This window comes from Oryzias latipes, chromosome 4 (genome assembly GCF_002234675.1).
Source record: "Oryzias latipes chromosome 4, ASM223467v1".
Lineage (NCBI taxonomy): Eukaryota > Metazoa > Chordata > Actinopteri > Beloniformes > Adrianichthyidae > Oryzias > Oryzias latipes.
The window spans coordinates 15952535-15976450 of record NC_019862.2 but is presented as its reverse complement, the minus strand read 5'-3'; the positions used below and the strand labels follow the sequence as shown (position 1 = coordinate 15976450).

The 23916-nt window shown below is 39.1% G+C and overlaps 1 protein-coding gene across 1 annotated transcript in view; it reads left to right on the top strand.

The window, feature by feature from the left end:
* Window positions 1–23916, top strand: part of cachd1 (cache domain containing 1) — an 82527-nt gene that overhangs the window by 25783 nt on the left and 32828 nt on the right. The window contains exons 2-4 of the mRNA XM_023954323.1: window positions 4487–4549; window positions 10149–10297; window positions 19541–19647. Of these exons, the coding sequence (XP_023810091.1) occupies window positions 4487–4549; window positions 10149–10297; window positions 19541–19647 (319 nt within the window). The remainder of the gene's footprint in view (window positions 1–4486; window positions 4550–10148; window positions 10298–19540; window positions 19648–23916) is intronic.

The following is a 23916-nucleotide window of genomic DNA, read 5'->3' as shown; positions in this document are numbered from 1 at the left end:
ACTTGTTCACTAGCACAGTCAGTTGGAGATGAGCTGAGAGGCTGTGGAAAGAAACATTTTTGGCAGTTCTCTTTGCTATAAAGAGTTCTATCGAACAGGATTTTTTTAAAAATCTAAGCTGTTTCTTCTAAGCTCTTTGCATTATCCCCATCCTTTTAAATGCTCCAGGCTTACACTTTTCTGTCATCATAACTATAATAAAAGACAGCTTCTGCTTTCTTTAGCTTCAAACTGAGCTTTTGAATATTGTAATTGCCTGGAAAATCATTGAATGCATCCTATAAAAAGGCTTAGTTTTTGTGTTTGTTTTGTGCAAGATATTCATGCAGAAGATTAAATAAACATGTTTTTTTATGTTGTGGTAGGCTGCAGCAGCTTGTTCATTTCTATATGAACTGCAAAAATGAAGGAACCTGCCTGTCGAAGATGCCAGTTTCCTGGCTTAGCATTCAAGAAAGAAAATAAGGGTAGGAGGTTAGGCTGGTTTTGGGAAGGGTCTTGGAGTTGTGGGTGGAGTTGAGGCGGGCACAATGTGCACATCAGAGGTAAAGCTCCAATGGTGCATCCCTGACTTCCAATCCTTTGTAGTGCAATAAGCAGAGAGATGGCTGGAGGCAAGTTGAGAGGGAGGAAAAGCCAAAAGCTGAAGGAAGGAAAGGGGTTAAGCTGAGTACCTGCAGCAGGCAGAAAGCAATGGTTACTATCCCCTGAGCTTCAGGCTTTTATCTGTCAGTTGTGTAGAAACCAATCTCCAAGGCTTTATGGTTCCAACATTTCTATACAACCAGTGTGATGTGTGAATGTGATATGTGTGTATGTTCTTTATTTTTATTAACCTTTAGGTAAAAATGAAGTTGTCTCTGAGCTAAATTCATACTGCAGATTCATCTGTTTGTATTGTCTATTTGGCAGTTTATGAGAATAGATTTAGCTCCTCCAAAAAAATGCTTCAATTTTGCCCTCCAGTCTGCTAACCCTGTACCATTGAAGCCTTAAGACCTGATGAAAGAGGGTATACTTGGGTCAAACTGTCTATAAATTATTAGTGACTTTCCATGTTTCTGTACTAGGGAACGTGTTTAGAGCCAAATTCACATCAGTGTGTATAATATCACTTTCTCTTTTCTTCCCTCGTTTTGGCTTTTGCCTTTACCCTTTGGTTTACTCCTATTTTTCTCCATTTTTACTTCATCTACCCCACCTGCCTAATGGCAGGTTAGGTAGATGTGTTTGCCCATGCACCTCAATGTATGTCTTTCTTTTGGCTTCTGTTTTGTCTTATTTTGTTATTCTACACTTGTCCAAAATAAAAATGGTTACTTACTTACTTACTTACTATCATCACCAACCTGTCTGGATATTGTTGACTTTTTGTTCTCAGAAGACCCACTGAAAACAAAAGAACCACATATTAGGAGAAGTGTATCTTGGGGTAATCCAAGGTATCCTACAAATTGTCTGACAGAAGAAGTATAATTGATGGATGCTATAAATAAAATGAATGCATTGGTGGAGAAAATCTGTGAGTGTGTTAACTAATTGGTAATGAACACCTGGCGCTCTGCAGAAACAATGTCCTGGAAAACTACAGTTTTTAAAATTTTGGCTAAAAATGGCATAATCATAATTAAAAGGCCACTGGGAGTGCTTTTAATACATCTCAAAAGATGGTCGGAGTGGGACTTTAAGAATTTCAGGAAGACTGCAACACAATTCTGCTGTTTAACTAAAAGTCACAGTTCAATCTTCCCCCAAGAGTGAGCCATTCCAGCAAACTACTCAACTGTGGTTGGGATTAACCCTGAGGCAGGTTTCAAGACTGGCCTAATGAGACAAAAACTGGTCCTCTGTGATCAGTTTTTGAATGCATTACTAAGGAGCTTACTTGTCTGAAAGTTCCCCATTAGATCCAAAAGCTTTCTGAGTGTCCATTTACGATGGTCTTCTTCAAAGCTCTTCCATGTCTTTTTCAAACAGATTTAAGTTAAATGTGCTTTCGAGTCATATGTTATCATATGACCACAATACTTTTCCCCTCAAAAGCCAGTTGTTACACAAAGTGTGGTACAGTGTTGGTTGTATGGAATTCCACAATGCTGTAGTACAGCGGGAGCATCTGTATGTGTAAGTGTTTGATTAAGGGTCATGGTAGGCCAGCAGGCTCCTAGTCCTAGCCTCAGGCTTCTCAGGTTTCAGGCTGAGCATTCCTCCCTCACTGCTCCATAGCTGTGAAAACCGCAAAGCTACTCCAACAACAAACACTGGAGGCACTTGGGGAAACACTGCAAACCTGTGACCAATGGACAACAGGAGTTTTCCCATTCTTCCAGAGGATTTCTTTCCCATTTTATTTATACAGTTCTACTTTCGTGTGACTGTTGTCCCTAATCTCCTACACATCCTTCAAAATTTTAAGGCAAAAAATTACTGCTAAATTGTGGCAGTACTTCTTGGTGCATATTTCTGAGTATTTGATAGATCAGCATTAAAGACCTGCTGTTCCACTAAAACGGTGTGGAACCAAAGACTGGCACTAGATTTGAAAATACCTCAGTAGTAAAATGTGAAGCTTTGAGGGAATAACATAATGAAAAAGTATGCACGGCACATTTTCTGTAAAACTAAACTAAACTTTATAGAAAACACTAATGGGAACTCTGATTACATGTAGTTTAAGGCTTTAAAAGCTATATTTAGTGTAAAACTACATTCAAGCTGGGCATGTGGTGTTCACACTGGACAGGCAGGGAGGGGCTTCTTCTTCTTTTTCTTTTTCTCCTGTCTACTAGCACATGTCTGCCACCTGCAGCTGGAGGAGGCTTGGTGCAAAATGTCAAAGCAAAGCTGGTGAATCATGCTCCAGGCTTTTTCTTTCACAGCTCTAGATAGATAGATAGATAGATAGATATTCCTTTATTAGTCCCACAATGGGGAAATTTCCTATTCCTATTCCGATATATGAAAGAATTGGTTTCATATTATTCCATCTGGGCACAAACTGCAATTAGGGATTTCTCCTCCACGATCAATTTTCAAACGGTTTGTACTTCCTTGAATTAAAGGGACTCCATCCATATGTCACTACCAATTTCGAGTCAAACTGTCTAAAAACCAAAGGTTAAAAGTCTCTACAGTTCCTTACAACTCTTTTAAAGCTAATTTTGACATTTAACTGTGGAAAAATGACAAATAGGCTTTGTGCATATGGTGGTATGATGTGTGCATGGAGACAAAGCTCCAGGTTAGGCGTGCGTTTGTTTTATCAAAGACTGTAGGTACTCTGTGGATTCTGTCCTCCCAAAAGGCGTGAACAGGCAACCGGAAATGACTTCAGTGTGGAAACCTGGCACTTGATGTTTGACGGCACAGCCTAGAGTGGAACACCGACCTACCTCAAGCTGATTAAACTGGAGACAGTCTAAATGAGTGTGTGGTAGTGTTTCTCAGCAGGTGGACACTGAAACAGCTTTGGAACTCTAAGGCAGAGGTCACTACAGAACTTATTAGCTTCATGTCTGAATGTATAAACCCAAGAGCATGGAAAGCATCTTTTATTGACCACATTTATAAGATACAGTTATGTCCAAGCGAACAGAAACAGATGAAGTCCGTGCATTTTTTTGCGTTTGACTCATAATTTAGGCTATTGTTCTCTGAAATGCTAATTTAACCCCAGATGCTTCTGTATGGATAAAGATGGTTATCATCACTGCTAATGTATGTCTCGTAATGTCTGGTTTGGAAATCACGATTGGAACTTTGCTTGTTTTCAGTCCAATGTTCTGATTTTGAATCGTTGAACCTGACTTTGAAGCTATACAGGGCTTTGTTATTAAAACACAGTTTACCATAATTATTTTCAATAAAGGAAAAAAAAATGAAATAAGATGCTGTTAATGAGGTGTGACCAAACAAAACTGCAGCCTGGTGTTTTGTGAGATCAAACTCTTATGTCTTTTAAAAAAACCTAGTCTGATGAAAAAAATCATGTTTTTGGTGTTTTAACATGTTCTTGTAACATTTTTCTAATGATGGAGATATATTAAGAAATTTAAGCTCACAATTTCACTTCTCGGTATTCTTTATTCAAATCAAAGTGAATATGGAGCAGATGGAAGAAAATGCAGTTTAAAAATGACTGCATTGGTGATCTTATAAAACACGATGGGTTGGCCACAACTTCTTTGCTCTGCTTAAACAGATAGCTCTCAGCAATGAAGAGGGGAAGGGGGGCGGTGTTGACCTCTGAATGGTTTAACAGTTAAGTAACTCTGGGTAAAATAGAAAAGAAAAAGTTCTTCACAAATGTAAAAGATGCAGTCAATCGATATTTTTGCTAGCAAATATTTCATCTTAACATTCGAGGGCAAATTGTGCAGAAGCAACATCAGGTGATGTTTTTTGCAGTTATCAGAGCAGAATCTCCAGCATTCTTACCAAACTAACCTCCCCCCCACCGGCTTTGCCTTCTTTTTTCTTCCCACAGAGGATTTTCAACTCGTTCGTGTACACAGAGAAGACATCAAACGGAGAGACAGAAGTGCAGCAGGTGAGTAACAAAGACCTCTGCTGTCCAGTGTGTGTATGTCCGTGCATGTGCTCCTACCTGTTGGTGCATGTGCCATGGATGTTGGCTGTCTTTGGTCTTGAGCAGCGTTCAAGTCGCCAGCAGTGAACACACACACACACACACACACACACTCACACACTCACCAGAGGGTTATTAAAATTCTATGGCTGCTGTCTCATTGGCTTTGAAGTTCTGTCGTTTTTCCACTCATCTGTCTGGCTCCTTTCTTCCCCTCTGCCTTGCAGTTTGAGTGCAGAGCTGCAGTCACGGTAGGAAGGCTCCAAGGTGTGCAAAGTTGCCTCTAATTAACCAAAGTCTGTGTGTGCCTTTTTTTTTTGGAATTGGAAAAAATGCACATATTTTTTTTAGCATTTTTAAGGCAACAATAGCGTAGAGTTCAAGTTTGCATTTGTGTTCTCAATTTTTTCGTCAGCATTCTGTGAAGAATGAGGATAAACAGCTGACTGGTAAATAGCCATGAGCAGGAACAGACAGGTTGATATTTGTTTGCGTTTCTCCTGTTACTGTCTGTGTCATTGCTGTTGTAACTACACATGGATTTGCTAAATAGTCTGTGACCCCAAATTGACTCAAATTGACCTTGAAGATAAATTATTAGTTGTTTAAAACACAAAATTAAAGGAAGCCCATTTTGCTTTGAGAAACTCAATCAATTTTGGATTTTAATACCTTAGTTTACAGAAATTCCAATTGCTCTTGCATTTCATACCTTGTTTCATAGCTGTATTTAAATAACCCTCAATGCTAGAGTGTTTTTTTTTATTTGACTTTAACTGTTTTATTTCACTAAGAGAGCCAACATTTTTTGGCCATAATCGCCTCAAGGCCGGTTCCAGCTACTTCAGATTATGGCTCTGGCACGGTTGCCTCTCTGACTCTCTAATGGCAGAGTGGGGCTGTGTCCCCAAGCCAGACTGAGACTCAATTAGGAGGGCATCTGCAGAGCAGGAGAGGGCTGGAAGAAAACAGGAAAAGAGGACAAGGAGCTACAGAGAGGAGCCAACGGCGGCTTGGGCGAGCTTCTCCTGTTGAAATTCATTATTCAGAGAGATGTGCAGACATCTGTCTCTGTCTAATGACACAGGCCCGTCCCTCACAGTGCCCGTCTCTGTCTTTGTTTCCTTGTTTTACTTTGACATGAGCTGTCAGAGTAGTTATTATTAATTTAAACTGCTGACTGCTACTAATATTTTCTGTGGGTCACATGTGCTCTCTTTTCATTAGTTTTAGAAATGAAGGATATGGTTTCATGTCTTCCTTTTATGGTGAGAACTATAGAATATATTTAAGTTATTCATATAAATGTTATAGTTGTTATGAGTTGTTCCAGATCTTCATTAGAGAATTCTGCAAGATTTCAAACAAGTACTTTTGGTTGTTAGCTGTCATAAAGTGCCACTTATTATTTATCACAGAATGTTTAAATATACAGCATTCAAAATGTTTAAATCGAGTTAAAGAATATAGTTTTTAAACATTAATTATAAAACAGTATTCTGAATGATGGAGGACTTGACTTGGATTTTGACTAGGTTTGTTGTTCTGGTTCGGTCTGGCTTAGTCCAAGTGTTAAAGGTCCAGCCTTCTTCAAATGGTGACATTTTAAAATATTGAAGAAAAGGACAGCAAGGAATGGTTTTCTTTGGGGAAAATTGGATTTGGATTGCCTCACCTTTTTTTTTTGTCTACAGTACAATGTTGACATTTATATATATATATATTCTCTCTCATACATTGTGACAAACAGGTGATAAGAGCATAGCTATTTAAAGGATTACGCCTTAGTTATCAAAATTCTGATCTTGCCTTATTTGTCCACATGTCATATGATTTTTCTGCTGGAATACATGAAAGCTATCTCTTTAATTTAATTGTGCAGAATAGTTGCAGTGCACTGGAATTTTTGTAGCCCCTTTGATGACCAGTTTTCGGTACATCTAATGTGCACCAATTGAATAATAAAGATCAAATGAGAAGAAGCAACGTATGCAGTTGGAAGTTTCTGCACAGGCGTCTGCAGAGTCTTTCCTATGGTGATCTTTCCTTTGCAGAATAGTCTAAAGCGGCACTGCGAGGAACTGCGGTCGAAGGCTGCCTGCAAACCTCATAATTCGAAACACAAGATGTCGGGTTGCACCCATTCCACTCACTCCATTTTTGTGGCTGAGGCAGCCCCCACAGCTAAACCTTACAGGCCCGTCTGTGAGGGTCAGAGAATGGAGAGAGGCGCCCCGTGTTGTGCAGAGTGTGGGTTATCTGGAGAGCACAGGTCGGTTTTGGCTTCTCTGTGGCAGACTGTAACCTAAGCTTTAACTTGCACAGCTTGAAGTTTCTGGTTTCTCTGAAGTCACACTGTGTAAAACTCGAGCAATTCTCTTTTTTTCCCCCTTCCTCCCAGAAACAGAAACACTACAGGAACACTGACCTATTTTTCGTCATTTGATACAAAGTCCAATGCAGCTAATTGCAACACATTGACACAACTGTGTGTGAAGTAGTGTACTTTCATGTGGCAGCGCGGCAGTGACTTGTGTGCTTTTTTGGTGGAGCAGCAGTGATTGTGGGCTGTGCCGCGGGCTCTTGATAAACACTTAATAGGAAAAGCGGCCGCTTGATTAGGTGTACAGGCGGTCAGTAGGTCATGCAACTTTTTCCCATTTCTGGCTTCAATCATAGTCTTTTTGCAGGCAGCTGTAATTATGGGATGTGTACAAAGAGGGTCTAGTTTCTTTGGCAATAAACCTTTTTTTTGTATTCAATTAAAAGCGCTTTGCTGACAAAACTCTCAGAAAGCATTAAGACTCTAACTTTATGCCAATCTTTGCACATACATTCTTTCAAAAGATAAAGTTTTGAGGTTAAAATAGCAAAACTTTATTATTAATATATGTATGGATGCGTTTTTTGCTTTTGCTTCTAAATATATATATATTTAGAAGTCAGCATTCCACCATTAATTGATACATAAGATTTACACATTTTTAATTATAAATCTTTTTAATCTAAGAATCTTTGACAAGTGAAATTGCAAATGATCTCCCTTTGGCTGTCATATTTCCCTGCTTTATAGTGTTAGTAATTTGGTGTATATATCTATATATCTATATATCTACATATATATATATATATATATATATATATATATATATATATATATATATATATATAGTTTTTTTTTAACTGTTAAAATTGAAAGACTGCAGTTTTTGTGTCATATCTCGTAGAAGTTTTCTGAATAGTAAATATTTCAACATTAGCAGCCTGTTAGAAGTTTCACACAAATCTGTCCCAACATCTTTTTCAGCATTTTGGCAAACAAAGGCAAGAGCGGGGGTCTTTTGTGGGAAGCTGCTAGTTATTGATGTCCCCCAGGAGGCTGCAGCAGAGCTAGTTATTAGTTTTCCCGAAGGACTGGATCCCCATTTAGAAAGAGCACTGTGATGTTTGCTCAACCAGAACCTTTCCCCTTAGAGGAAGAAAGGCGGAGTAGAATGTATGCCTGTTTGAGGGGGCAGGCAACAGAAAGACCCCCCCTTGTAAAGTTAGGTGAATTAAAATGCGGCTGCTGCCTTTGTCTTAGAGTTGTTGTTTCCTGCTTCCTGGTCTTTATATGACTTGGGGAGAAAGTGATAAAATGGTGTGCATTTCAATAAGGGCTGTTGTTCATCACCATGAATATTTAAAATGCTTCATTTGCTGTGTTTCTCCTCTTCCATTTTCACTTTACTTTTGGTTTTGGCATTTAAAGGTGTTCAGGTAGGCAGGTTTTGCGGTTTTGTTAGATCAGACATCCATCATTCTGCTGTGCTAGTCTTTGCAATGGTGCTCAATTTGTGAATATTTAAGCAATATTTTGCTCAATCACATTTCAGGATATTAATACAAACTGTTATTGCATAAAAGGACAGAAAAATATTATATTCTCTGTAGACGAAAAAAAGAACCCCATAAAGTTTGCTTTAGAAAAAGGGACCTTGAAAACTAAAGGATGTAGCTGAAAAAAGGTCTCAAAATAGAAAGATATGTTAATCACATTTTTGATTTGACTTTATGCGGTAGGCGTCATTTAGATTTTTCAGGCTGCATTGGAGTTACCAGGTACACAGGCCAAATCGAAATTCTTCCCCTACTCCTACATTTAGCCCTCCAAACGGAGAGTTGTAGTGTCTTCTAATTGGGACGTGACTCAATGACATCATCAATAGTCGTGGGTCAACTACGTTAGCGCAGAGCTGCTAGCGCTCGGAAATGCATAACATTGGTTTGATTGCTAAAAAGATCGTGCTAAAACAAAAAGTCATTACTTATATTTAAATGTAAACTTCTGTTCTTCAGAGCACAACCACGTGAAGAAATGCGTTTCTCCTCAGCAGCACAGCACCACGGAATGGAACACTCTTCATCCGTCCGCTGCGTGGGTTAGCCCTATGTTTGAACCTTTAAAGCTGATTGGTTGAGACAGTTTGATTGAGGATCTTGTTCAAATTGAGACCGGTTGGCAAAAGTAGCTGCAAAGTTGCATTGACTGGTAAAAGTTGGTGTGTCGAGAAAAATGTATGGGATATGGTAGAATTTGCTGGAAGTGGTGCAATCGCAAATAATTCTTGAGGAAGTGGAATTTTGGGGTGTATTCACCCCATTTGGTTGAAGTTAAAGTGAAACAGATTTCTTTTCTCTGATAATCCAGAACATATCTTCAGTCTGAATACATCAAGCGGACCCTGGTCCGGTACCAGGAACCGCTCTCGGACCCATCTTTCTAGGTGGTCTCTGTTTGTTTCCAATGGGACTGAGCTTCGGTTCGTTCTGAGATTCCTCAGTCTGAATACAATCCATTCCTGGAGCGGAATAACTGGACCAAAATGGCTACCATAGCCGAAGTAAACAGGGTATAAATGTAGCAACAGATAAGCAGGAGACAAATTTAAATAAACAATTGTTGTGTTATCAAACAGAAAAAATGGTCCAACTGTTTACTTGTTAGAACGTTTATTTTAACACAGCGGAAAACACTTGATTTTCTGTCTCTTTACGTGGTATTCGCCTGACAGGTGCTGCTGTAACGTCATCCTAATAGCTACCTTGTAGTTCCTTCACAGAATTCTCTCAAAATAATGCCATATTACCACAACAATAAGACAGCAACTCATTGAAATGTGATTGGATGAATTCCGACTCATCAAAACAATTTTTAACGTGATACACATTGCTTCTTAGTGTTTACCCGAAATAAAAGCGCAAGACTTCCGCAATTTCTGTTGTATAACCCCGCCCTTGTAATTCCTGACCAATGAGTGAAGAGATCTTAACCACTGCATCAAATTAAGCAGACTTGGTCTGGACCAAACTGCTAAAAGTCTTTAGCTATATTTAGTCTCTCTATTTTTGGAATGCTGTACATTTACCATGCATAAACCATTGGCAACAAGTTTTTTTTGACTATGGAAATGGCAAAATAGAAGTGTATTTGTTTCATGTGACATTAAAGAGGAAAAATGCCAGTGGACGTGTTTTTAAGGATCTGGAGGAATAAACAGATGTGTTTGTTTCTTTGCAGCTGGCCAAGAAGATCCGTGAGAAGTTCAACCGTTATCTGGATGTGGTGAACAGGAATAAACAGGTGGTAGAGGCCTCCTACACGGCCCACCTCACCTCTCCGCTCACAGCCATACAGGACTGCTGCTCCATTCCTGCCTCCATGATGGAGTGAGTGATTTTTCTCTTTAATTCCTCCACATACAAGGTGCAATTTGTGCCACAATACAGAAATCACTACAGGAGGTTCCCTCCCTGTATGTAAACTAACCTGCACCTTACTCTCCATATATTCTAGTCCACGCCAAAATCCCAATTCCTACCCTGTTCCAACATGTTTCCATCGTTCCGGGATTACTCAGAACTTTCTGCATGTTAATTTGTGCTTTTCTGCAACCATTTTTCTAATCACAATAGAAATTTAGAAATCTTTTAGCAGTTGTTTTAATCCTAAGGTTTCACAGCAAAATTCTTCCAAATTTACTGCAAATATCCATAATATTACTCAGAAATAAAATGAGTTTTCTGTGAGGGGATTTAGCCCCAGGAATTTGTGAGGGCAGTTCCCACACAGCAACCACATCTGTTTTTTTTTCTTTTTCTGAACCTGAGTAAATATTTCAGATTTTGGTCGTTTAAAACTGTCCCAGAAACATTAGAGCCAGTTTCCCGGCCAATCATCGGCTCCAGCAGCCGAAAACCGAGTTCAAAGCCGAGCTCTGAGAAAGGGAGCGCTGCTTTCAGTTCTAATCTTCAGAGCAGCAGCTGCCTCTGCCCCTCATCCCCTCTGTCTCCATTTCTGTCTGTATCGCGCTCCTCTATCAGCTGATGTAACTAGTTACTGCTCTCTGAAGTTGTGCCGCTGCAGACTTCACACGCTGCTGCAAGGTCACCTGTCTTTCCTCTTGTTTTTTAGAGGGGGTAGGAGAGGCACCTGGCTCAGAGCTGTGTGCTACCTGTAGCCGAATCAATGCCAGATTTACAGCACATGCCCTAAACATTTAATTACTGGCAATATGCTGTATGTTTGCCCCGACATGTTTACTCCAGTGCTGTGGATTTACAGCTTAAAAGAACTGACACGGTGAAAAATGTTGTGGACAAAAGATTGTATAAAACCAGGACAAGACAGATGGAATGGTGGAGGGGGGGGATCACAGGGATGGTGGTGGGCATACCAAACTGAGGCTGACTCTGATTGATCCCTGGGCTTCAAAGCACTTTTCCCAGGAAGGAAAAAAGGCTTACAACTGGGTTGCTTTCATTTTTGGATCGGCACACAGTTATGAGATGTTGTTAGGGAAACGTATACAAAATCATTTTTATCTCTGTTTGGAGACGTCTTAGTCAAGATTTAAAAAACAGTGTTGCAGCAGTTGATGGCAAGACTTGATAATAAAAGCGGTTTTTCATTATAAAAGGACATTTTGAAAGAATAGCAACTTGAAATCTGTGGACCAAAAAATGGGGGAAAAAATCGTTGATTAAAAAGTACCTCAAGATGAGTTGTCCTAAGTATTACTATATTTTCTGTACTTGAGGGCGTACCTGATTACAAGGCGCACTGTCAGTGAGAAGTATGCTTTTTTAAACTTGTGTCATATAAGGCATATATAAGCGAGATAAAATAGTCAGAGATTAGTCTGGCAGTAATTGAAGAGCCTGATTGAAATTGATACACCGGGGGTTCCAAACTTTTTGCAGAGGGCCAGATTTGGTGAGGTGAAACTGTGCGAGGGCCAACCATTCGGCCTGCATTCTTGAACTATTTTATTCACATTAAATGCAAATGAACAGTTTAATAAACATTTATATTGCGGTGGTATCTTCATTTCTTCACATAGAACACAAACTCATCTAAATACATTTGAACCAAAATGACTGAATTCTACATTTGAAGTCTAGAAATAAAACTAAGAAAAAGTCTGTCTGGAAAAAAAATTTGAATTAACATTAAATATATTTTCATAGAAAATGTTACATTTTATTCATTATTAAATGCTCACTGTGAACTTCTAAATTTAACATGATGGAACTCGTTTTGATGTGCAAGATGTCCCACAAGTGAGAGTCCCTTAGTCTTGTGCTCACACGGTTCTTGTTAAGGTTCATAACAGAGAATGTCCTCTTGCAGAAGTATATGGAGCCAAACAAGCTCAGCATTTTCATAGCAAATGTCAGCATTTGTCTAAATCTGCCTTTATCCAGCTGGCGGTAAAAGGTGACCAGAGGGAGCTACTGGGGTCGACTGCGACACTCGACGTCACATTGCAGCTCAGTGAGCTCCGTCTGCCGACGATCTGGAGCGTCATCAGGGCGCACAGAGCAATTGTCCACTATCTCAAAAAATTTGACTCCTATGCTTTCATCGCAGGCTAATAAGGAAAACTCTAACTCTGCTTCTTTTGCCTCAAACTGTCTGTTAATATCAGATGAAATGTCTTCAGTTCTCTGGACCACAGTGTTCTGAACCAGACAAACTAGCAAACTCTCCAGTTTAATTTTGTTTTCAAATTAGCTTCAAACAGGAAGTGTGGCATTTTGCATTATACTAGGCTTTTGGTATTTTCCTTTTAATACATCCAAATTTTAAACAAAATGTAATGATATTGAAGGTGTAACTTTGGGTCATAACTTTATTGCAAATTGGAACCCCTTAAAGAGTTTGTGTTTTTAGAGACTAGATGGACAACTAGCAACATTACTTCAAAATATCAGGTGAGCTTTTCACTCGGGATCATGTCTGTTTGGTGAAAAGCTTCTAGTTCTTTAGCCCCATCTTTGTTTTCCATACATCTCCCTTCAGACATTTTCTCAATTCCTGACGAGAAAATTAATAAAACAGATTGAACATTGCAGGCATGTTGAACATGAGCGAGCTCAGTCACATTACAGGACTCTGTTATGTTCTAAGGATCAGCTGCCACTGGGGGTCTCAGCCAGGTCATTCAGTTTAGTAGAAGATCAGGTGATTCACAGGGTGTCCATGTCTTATAGCTGTCAAGCTGACAGCCTATCGTTTTGCAGGAAGTCTACAGAAGCCGGTGCTTAGCACTTGGTGGTATGCTTTAATCATTGCTTAGTCTCAACAACAGGCTGAACCTGAAAATAGCAAATACACACTACATGGCTTGTAGGAGCATCATGTTTCTGTTTTCTCAATGCTATCTGATTTTAGTGTGCTTATTGCAGTCCTTTGCAGATGTAAATGTGAGAAGCATGCTCTTTAGCAGTCCATACAAAGCACTGGCTGTCAAGAATTAACCCATGAATGAATACATTTAAGCTCTATGTGTCAGTATGGAATTTTGATAACCCTTATGGCATTATTTTACTGAAAAATTTCAAGTAATTAAAAATAGTCTTTTCTTTGAGCAGTTTTGTATACGGAGACGATCAGTTTGACATTCATGAAATCCATGAAATCCCTTTAGACAGATGCTTGTCAATGTTTATTTATTATTTATTATACCGTAGGTTTACTTCAGAAATAGTAAAAAAATATATTTGAATTAATATTAGGATTTTAAGTGGCATTAGTACAAGTTACTACAAATGTTTTATTTAAGGTTGTGTACCATCAGACATTCTCGTGTTTTTTTTTTTTCAGTGCTATGAATAAAACAAAATTTTGCCCGATACACCCAAATGAATGCATGTTATTTCTTTGGAGCAACCATCTACCACTAAACAGGGAAGTTTAAATTCTCGGCTCCACTGGTTTCTTACTCTTAAAAGACCTGCAGGCGACAGTTAACATGCATCCAATCTTCTGCTTTCTTGTTGCATTCAGCCAAGTATTGCGTTCATTAGTGGAGGGGATGGCATAACACTGACACATTTCTGTGGCATTATTACCCTCACATTATTGAGAAACCAAACGGAATCAGGCTTTGTTTTTTCCTTTCTGACAAAAAGTACTGTTACACCCTTCAAATACCCATAAGTAGACACATTTGTTGTTCCAGCTGCATCCACGTTTTTTTTGTTTTTTTTTAGCTTTTCAGTTAAACACTTGTCAGAGGGCTGTTAGCGAACCAAAAACCCTTTGGATCGTTTTTTGGGGAAAAAATAATGTATGAATTTAAAATTTAAGATATATTTACCGGTATATGCATTTAGCACACTTTATGTACCATATCTGCAAAAAAAAAAAAAAAGAAATGTGAAAACAACTTGGATCAAAATCCACATTTTTTGCTGGCAGTTTTTCTCCTTCTACTAAAACAAACTTTAGATTGCATGAGATCCCGTCTTGCATTTGTAGTGTGAGGCTTTCAAATTATTTATATGCTGAATGATGAAAGATAAACACATCAAAAGCGACCTTATGCAACCCAAACCGTGAAGATAATCGAAAGAAGAAATAGAAACTGCTTGATGTTGTTTTCTCCCTGTGAGAAAGTGATAAAGTGTATGTGATGTACTACTTCATGGTTTTTTGAGAGTGAAATTCTGTAAACAAAATCATAATCAGCCTCTAACAAGAGTTTGCCACTTGACTTCTGATAAGCCTGACAGTTGCCTGAAAGTGAAAGGTGTTATTGGTTTATTTTATACGATTGTGCATTAGGAAGAGATTGTACATTAGGAAGACTGCCGCATGTCTTGCTGCTAGACAGAAGGTCAGTTAGCCCCAATTAAGAATGCTTTCACAGTAGGCTGTTTGGTTTACACCAAAGTAAATGTCCTCAGACAGTCCACCTTATTGTAAACCGAACAAGAGTACCCTTGTCTAATTAAACAATGTTCTTTATTGACTTGCAAGTGAACCCTGGTGCAGTTCAGTAACAGTGGAAATGCACATAGACTATACAGCAATCCAAAGACCAAACCAAACAGGACAAGTCGGGTGAACACTGTGATTTCAGGAACATCTGCCACTGTTAAAATGTCAGACGTTATAAAGTTGAAAAATGTCTGGTAAAACATATTAAAAGGTCACTTAACTGGGCTAGCCAAAATACTGACAGTGACAGCTGAGTGATTTGATTCATGTTTTCACAATTGACCCGGCCACTCGTGAGCGAAGGTAGGGTACACCCCGCCACAATCACACACACATACACACTTGCATCCAAACCAAGCGACAATTTAAAGTAACCAATTAAACTATGAAACATGTTTTTGGTGGAAGGAGGCCATCGTAGATTCTGTTTCATCTCCCCCAGCCGGGACTTGAACCGGGGGCTTCTTGCCGTGCAGCCCACAATTTTCCATACAGTAGTTTAAGCCAAACCCATCACAGAAAATCATGTAAACTGACCAAAGAAGGAACTTTCCATAAGAAATGTATGACTTCTGAGATAAGAACTAACTAAAAGGTGTTTTTGCCTGAAAAAAGATTTGCTTTAAAGTAAAAATAGTTTCATGGATTTGATGAGTAGTAAGTTAGTATTTGTAGTAAAGATCATTTTGAGGTCTTTTTATTGTTTTTTACTTTAAACCTAGCCCTGTGGATGTTCGGAGGCTTGTGCAATAAGGCGTTTTTCTTCATTAGTCTTTATTCTTTCTAGTTGGTGTTTTTTGGCTTACGCAATTGATTGCGTCGATTTTTATTTTATTTTATACCGTTTTACTGAAAGGGTTATGTAGCTCCAGGTTCCGAGGAAACATAATTTTATTTTTACTATGTACTGCATCAGCCAAATGTGGCTGAAATGACAATAAAGCCTCTTGAATCTTGAAAAAGGGCTGCTTGAAACCACACAATTCCATTCTACCTTAAAAAGTTGCAGTTTAATCTGTTTGGGTAGAACTGTCACCCAGAGCCAGACATGAAAGCTCTTTTTTAGAGCTCAGTGCTTGAGCTGGCATTCGGCTTGCTTAACCGATGCTACCGCTGAGGGATTGCAAGCATATTAGGAATCGCATTACTCTTTAGGGAACGCACAGCAGCCAGTCTCTTCCAGGCAATTATTCCCAGGGGGCTTTTCTGAATGCTATGTTACAGGTTGCTTCGTGGTTACACCAAGTTATACTGGCAAGGCACAGTTAAATAAAAGAAGACTGTATACGCAGAGAATGATCAGAAGCTACTGAAAATAAAACAGTGGCGTCTTGTTTTTTACACTGTGTACTTAAAAGTAAAGAAGAATTATGGTAGTTTTTTGGCACATTTTTAAGCCAGTAGAATGAAAAGTCTTTTTTTTTCTTGCCACACCTAAAAAAATGTCATCGTCTAAATTTTAAAATTCAACAGGATAAGCCAACCTAGAAATCATTTTTGATAAACAATTATTTCAAGTGTTATTTTGTATTTACAATCTTTATAGGGTTATACCTATATTTATTTATTAACATTTAAAGCAGTAAAAAACGTGCAGCTCTAGTAGTCATTTTAGTTTCTGTTGAATTGAGCCTCATTTGGGGGAAGAAAGCAAAAAGAGATCTTTGCCTTCATGATAATGTTTGATCAGGCTCGCTGCTCTCTCCATCTTTCTCATGTGTTTTGATGTTAAATTCAAAGCAGCAGCAAACATGTTTTTTATCTGGCACATATTTTTTTGAAACCCCCCTCCCCTCCCCTCCCCTCTATGCTCATTGGGTTGAAGGGGGGAATGGTAATGATTTTCGCCTTATGGGGCTCTAAATGAGGGGAGTTCGAATGCAACCCGTACAAGCCAACACCTGTCAGTCCAAACAGCCAGCAGGTCTGTGAATGTTCTGCAAGGCTTGTTTATGATTGCACATGTGCACATGTATGTTGCTAAGCCAGCGGATGGGTGAGGAGGAGGAGGGGGATGTTGGTTGGTAGTTGGGTTGACTAGTGTGGAGAGGAGGAAGGATCAAAGTAGCCAGGCTTGGTGCAGTGCAGAGCAGCTTACTCCTCTGCACACGCTCCTCTTTTAGTGGGTTGTGCACTCGACACACACCTGCCATGCTAAAATAACGCTTCTGGTTATGCATATGTGTGTTTTTGCTGATTGCAATAAGTGTGTCTCTTATTGGGGGCGTTTCTGTTTACAGACACATTGTTTATTTATTTTTTTCTTCACCTCAGCTCCTTTTGAGAGCAGGTTTCAGAGCCGACCTTAGAGGACGGCTCTTTTATGATCATCAGTTGTCTTCCTAAATGCTAATTGTGATTGCAGGCGTTCCAGCTCTTCAAAGTATGTCATAAAAGACTTTGAGGACGTTGCTGCTTTGCACTGTTTTACATAGTAAAAAAAAAATTTTTAGCAGCCAGGAGAGAATTTTCACAGCTGCATGACACATTTTTTTGTCTTTGAAATACTTCTGTGCCTCTCTGCATGGTTTTCAGTTTGTGTTAGGTTAGGTTTAGGAAAGATGCACAAATAAAACATTTCCCTTTTTGTGCACAGAGATGCATGCTTTTAACCTTTGGCATTTTAAATTCAGAAAAATCTTCATCTCCTCATCCTCTTAAATGTTTAGATTCTTACATTTGTTTGACCTTCTGCCTTTTTGTTTTGTTTGGTCTTTCATTTGGTGTCTCTAAAGATAAAGATCATACACTGTGCATTCTGCAGATGCTGTGACCCACATACAAATGTCTGCCTGCAGGTTTATTCATCAGCTATCTTGTCTTGACTGTGGGTAAAAAGGACAGTTCATTTCAAATTTTAAATATATGGCTCATTAAATGTTCAAATCACAGTCCTGTGAAATGCATTAAGCCTGCTTTTTCTAAGCTGGAATCGTTCTCTTTTTACTCTTTGCATATTCTGTATCCTTCTCGAATACTTATGTTTAGAATTTGCACATTTGGAATCAGGCTCTACATTTAAAATGTATGTTTAGTGCTATTTTTGAATGTGTTGTAGAGTTGCAGAACCTTTCAATCTCAAGAATTTGAGGATTTTTCAACTTAAAAAAAACAATTTTAACATGAATGCATAGCAGGCATGCACAATAAATTGAAAATGTAGCGTTATATCAACCTGTGCAAACATGTATCGCAAAACACGGCGTAAATTGTTAATTTAATGTTTACACACATGCTTAAACAAACTCATGGCAGCTTGAAGTAATTAACAAACCAAATAAATCCCTTTACGCACGTGACCAATCAGATGGACCCTTTTACATCGTTGACCTATCAAATTGAGCCCTTTTATGTTAGATACCAGCTTCCTATGTAGGCATGGATCAACTGAAGTATAATTTATGTTGACTTTTATTTAAATAAATCCTTTGCAGTGAAATGGAAATAATCTGTGTGGGTTTTTTTTTTTGTTTCGCTATTTGTTCATATATCGCAAGTTATATCGTCATCACAATAGTGATCCCTAATATTTTACAATGTGAGTTTATCTTCATATCGTGCAGCTGTACACAAATTACACACCTACACAAAAGGGGGATATCTGTGTCTTAATCAAAGTGTCTTGTTTTGTCAAAAGATCTGCTAAAATTTAGAATAAAAAATTTTGGTTAAAAAGATTTCAAGTTCTTATTGAATCATCCTAAGTGTTAACATCAAAGGTCCATACAGTATGAGTGTTCAGACTGCTCAGTACGCATTCGAATCTTCTTTTATCACTGCTTTGCTTTGGCAATGCATCACTTATTGCTCTACCGCTCCACAACTGAATGAAATGAATCTGAATGCAACAGGTGGGAAAAGATACACACGGTGAAAACTTAAAGCTGTAAGAGCAATGTAGAGTTGACAAAAGGAAGGAAAAACGAGGAAATATAACAATCAAATGCTTGTGAAAAATCAACAAGCCGAACAGGGAGGCTGCTAGGATCAGCTGATTATAGCCAAACCAATAAATATAGGAAAGAAATGGAGACGGTGGAGGAAAGGGATCCAGTACTCCTTGCTTCCTGGAGGAGCTTTGTGGGATCTAACTGGCCCTAAAGTCTGCTGACCAAACAAAGCTCTTCCAGAAAATCTTGTTGTTTAAAAAGGGAGCATGAGGAGCTGAGGCCAGAAATAACAAACTAAAGACTCACAACGGATGCTGGGCCACTTTGAAAAATAATAAACAGCCCTTGTTTTAAGCCTGTATGTGTCAAGTGTGAGTAAATGAAAGCAGAAGTGTGATTACTGAAAGAAAATCAAGTGCTTTTCCTTGGAAAGTTTTATTCATTAGCTTTAAAAATGACTATAATGTGAAATCTGGGCAACCGATGATTTTTTCATCTAGCTTTAATGAAACAAGCCAACGGCTTTTAGACTCAACAGATGTTCCTAGTCATTTCATTAGTTTTATGGTTTAGCATATTTTTCTTTGGTTATGCAGTTTGTGCAGATCCCAATCAACAAATTGTTTGCCAAAAGCAGTAAAGTCTGAGGTAAGGGGGAACCTGCAAGCTTGGTTTTGTATGAAATAAAATGGTGGACAGACGGCACAGAGCCCACTTTGCCTTCCCACCAAGTGAGTCCAACACGCTCTATAAATTCTTTAAGCCGTCTTTTTTTCCCCCCCCCCTTGTGTTTAGGTTTGACGGAAACTTCAATACCAACGTCTCCAAGACGATCTGCTGCGACAGACTTTCCCCCACCGTCAACAGCCGAGCTTTCAATCCTGGACGGGACCTCAATTCAGGTGCTTTCAACTCACACACATGTACAAACATTTTCTACTTTTTTTTTTTTATAATAGTCAAGGACAAGGGCAAAGCTTTTATAGCAGTTATGATAGTTTTCCCCAAGACATTTTAAATCTTTCAGCCTGACATCTGCGGTTTTAATTGAGCCCATTGATGTGAGATTAAAACAGGCTCTGTTCTTCTGCAAAAACATTTGTAAAGTCTCCTGTGTCTTTTTTGCCCCTCTTATTACTTAATTCACAGTTTTTTCTTCTCCCTCACACCTTTGATATAAAGACTTTTCCTTAACTGCCTGACAGTAAACGAACCACAGCATCTTTGACATCCTGTCTACTCTGGTGTTCAGGAAGTGAACGACTTTTATCTTTCTCCTTTGAAGAAGTTTTCCTTTTTTCTGTTTTAATGTAAGAATAAACTTGTACACCCTACTTTAGTAGGGTATATTTAACTCTAATTACAAAATATGTGTGCAACTTCCATGATTTGCTTGAAAACAATCAGAAAACTGGATAGCCCCAAGAAGTACAGTGTGTGCACCACGTTTCTGTATATGTCAATCTAAAGAAAAAGATGTCTTACCCCAACCATCAAAGTTACACTTCATTACGTAAGTAGCAAAAATAAAAACCTATGTATTAATATACATAGATTTTTTTTAAATACAGACACTCTTTTACCCATTTCTTTTCTTCAAACACAACAAGTTGTTTATTTTTTTCATTTTTTTTCACATTCTAATAATCTCTTGGTCATCTCATTGAGTTGTAAAAACTCGTTCACATTTGAAGACAGTGGGGAATTGGCCAAATTTGATTAAAATCTCAGCATTGTCATATTTGATACCATAAACTTTATTTATCTTTGTAGAATCTAAGTTCTTTAGTAATTCAAACACAACCTACTGTATTTTCCGCACTATAGGGCGCTCTGGATCATAAGGCACACCTTCAGTGAATGGTCAACTTTTAAACTTGTGTCATATATAAGGGGCACTAAGTGAAACAAAAGTCAGAGATAAGTCTGTCAGTCTTTATTAACTGCATTCACACTAATCCTAAAACTTGTTGGAAATGCGCTACACGTTAGAACCGTTGGCGTATTTACAACCACTGCAACTCCCAACCTTATCTGCAACACATAAAAACGAGACTGATACAGATAAAAACAACCATTACGATGACTACTGTTATGTGCTGCTGCTGCTGCTGCTGCTGCTGCTGCTGCTGCTGCTGCTGCTGCTGCTGCTGCTGCTGCTGCTGCTGCTGCTGCTGCTGCTGCTGCTGCTGCTGCTGCTGCTGCAAGACCATTGGCCTCACCTGCCAGGTGAGCTGAGTGGCAGGGGCAGCAGCAGCAGCACCCCCCCTGCCACTCAGCTCACCTGGCAGGTGAAGCCAATGGTATTGATCAGCACCTGCCAGGTATTTAAGTCAAGGGAGGCCTCAACCAAAGGAGAGGTATGCAGAGAGAGCAGAGCAGGAGGCTGAGGAGCAGTGGTTTTGAGTTGGAGCTGTGCTGGTTGGTTTGTTTTCTCTTTTGATTCCCTCTTGGTCCTCAGCAGTCTTATACTGCTGGGTAGGGATGGGAATAGAAGCCTCATGAAGCCCCATTGGGGGGTCATGGAAATGTGCCGGAAAAATGAACCACCCATTCAGGGCTTCGAAACCACTTCTGGTGGTGGACTGGACATATATCGACATATGTTTCAACAAAGCTCCTTGTAATACTTCAATGTGGAAATGATGATGAAAACAGAACAAATGTAAAACAGAACAATGTTGTTAATAATGATAAAAAAAAACATAAAACAACACATGTGACACAGCAAAATATACATCACATGAAGAAAAAATAAACGCAAAAAATAAACACATAAGGCTAGGCTCGAACCTAGGACCTCTAGATGTAAGTACCACTGACTATTCCACTGAACTATCTGTATTGACAAGGTAATGACATGCCATTGTAGATTCATTGCAGTGTTTTTTCAATATACAACATTCTTAGTGTATTGTTTTATTAGGAAAAACCGAGTTGAAATGATCCTGAGCCACAGAACGTTTTTACTAGGAGTCATGGTAAAGTGCAATGAACTGACGCTGATTCCAATACAAGCAAAACAATAGAACTGGTTTGGAAACGTTCAGGATTCATTTCGCATTTCTAGAGAATAGCACGCCCAACTGTTCAAAACACAAGTGACATCTGAAGCGTGGTTTGACCAAACGAAGCATTTGGCGCATCATACGTCATCCACCACGTGATCTGCGCTAGTTGACACGCGCCCCGAAACATTGTGCCGAAGCACTCTGTTTCATGAAGGTGAACCGCCCGCTGAAGCGCCGTGTCAAACGGGCCATCCCTACTGCTGGGTTTTGTTATTTCAGTTTGGGGTTGGACCTTGGTGGTCTTTATTTGCGGGCTTTGTTTGTTTCTTTCATTAGTTAGTTTCTGTTAGGCAGCCTTAGCAGGGAGCTGCTGACTCCGATGGTCAACGTGGCTGGGTCAGTTGTCTCCCTGACTTATTTTATGTTTGGCCAAGGCTCCAATCCCTCTGTTTTGACTTTTGTTGAGACCAGCACAGTAATTTTTGTTTTACAGGACACAGGTTCTTTCTTCTTCTCAATAAACTGTGTTCCTAAACTTATTTGGTGTCCATCGTTCATGTTTTGCCCCTTTGTGACTCCTCCTAGACTGGGACAGGTTTGCCTGTCGGGGCCTTAACACTACGCTAACTCCAAACTTTGTTAGTAACACCTTAAAAAACATACAAAGTCCAACACCGCTACACGGTAGCTGCGTTAGCATTTTCACAAGGCAAACCTTGTTTGGAAAAAAAACAAGACGTTTTGACAGAGAGCTGTGTACCACTCAAAAGCGCTTTTAAAAAAACAAATTAAGGCTTTTAAGTGTGCATTATTGTGTGGAAAATACAGTAGGTGAATACATCAAGCATGTTTAGTGACCTAGATAGTTTATAAACTGTGTAAAGCTCCTTAAGGAAACTATCCACACTCGAAGTTTATCTCACAAGACATAAAAGCTAAAGAGCCACCAAAAGTTCTCTGGAATCTCAGAAGATCTCTGCAAGTTTCCGCAGGGAAGGCTGATGGGCTTCAGATCTGAGGCCTGCTGAACACTGTCCCCTTTCATAGATTTGTCCCATTTTTACCCTGTGAAAGCTCCATCATCATCAGTTCATCTTCTGTCCCAATTGCTGCCCCCCCACCATCTACTCCCAGTATCTTCTTTCTGAAAACCATTCATAATGAGAGCCATTCACAACACCTCACCATCGATGGGTTAAAAAAAAAAAGAAATTTCTTACAAGCCAGACGTGGTGGGTTTAAGTTACCCCTCCACCTCTCTTCTCCTCATCCCTCACACTCAGCGCTCCTTGACCCCACGCTCTCAGTGTATTCATTCTCTCCCATTTGTCTCAGCCCAGTCTAAACAAGCCCCAGCAGAGACGAGGGAGGGTCTCTGAGAATGAGGGATAATTGAGAACAGAGAATGATGAATGCAGGGAAAGAAGGAAGAGGTGGGAGCTGATTGAGATGAGGTAATTGCACCTAGACTCGATTGTAACCTTTTTTTCAATCCTCCCCAATTTTGTTTTGTACTTTTTTGGGGGTAGAAATGCAAGATGGTGGAGATGGGATCAATCAGGGCTGAATTGAGCATGCTGGAAAGAGGGGACTGGCTGATATGATGGGCAGAGTGCAGTTTGATTGCAACGCCGCTTTAGTCCATCTTCTCTTCTCAAGTTCCTGCTTTCTGCATTTTTTTTGTTTTAAATAAGGGTCAATTAACCTCCAAATGATTTGCCTGTTAAACTCTAAATAAAAAAAATTCCCTGCTAGCTGTTGCAACATGTGTTTTTAAAGTTTTTCAAACCTATTGTTGGTACTGGGTGATAGCTAAGCTGTGTGTAGTACGTTTGCAACCAGATACAAATGGCAAGTTGGATCTTATATTATTATTATTATTACAGCAGCAATTAAATCATTGATGCTAATCCAGCTTAGCTTCAATGCTGAAATTGGTGACAATACTTTGCTCCAGGGTTTTTGACTAGCTATGGTCACGTTGGACACTATTTGGGAGAGACATTAAATTAAAAAAAACATTAAAGACTAGGTTTATAGGGATTAATAGTATTAGTAGTGACCAAATATTATCTACTAAATAAAATGGAGAATCACATCAAACAAAACAAATGACAAAAATATAAAAAATATTTTTAATTATTATCCAATGGTTGTGTT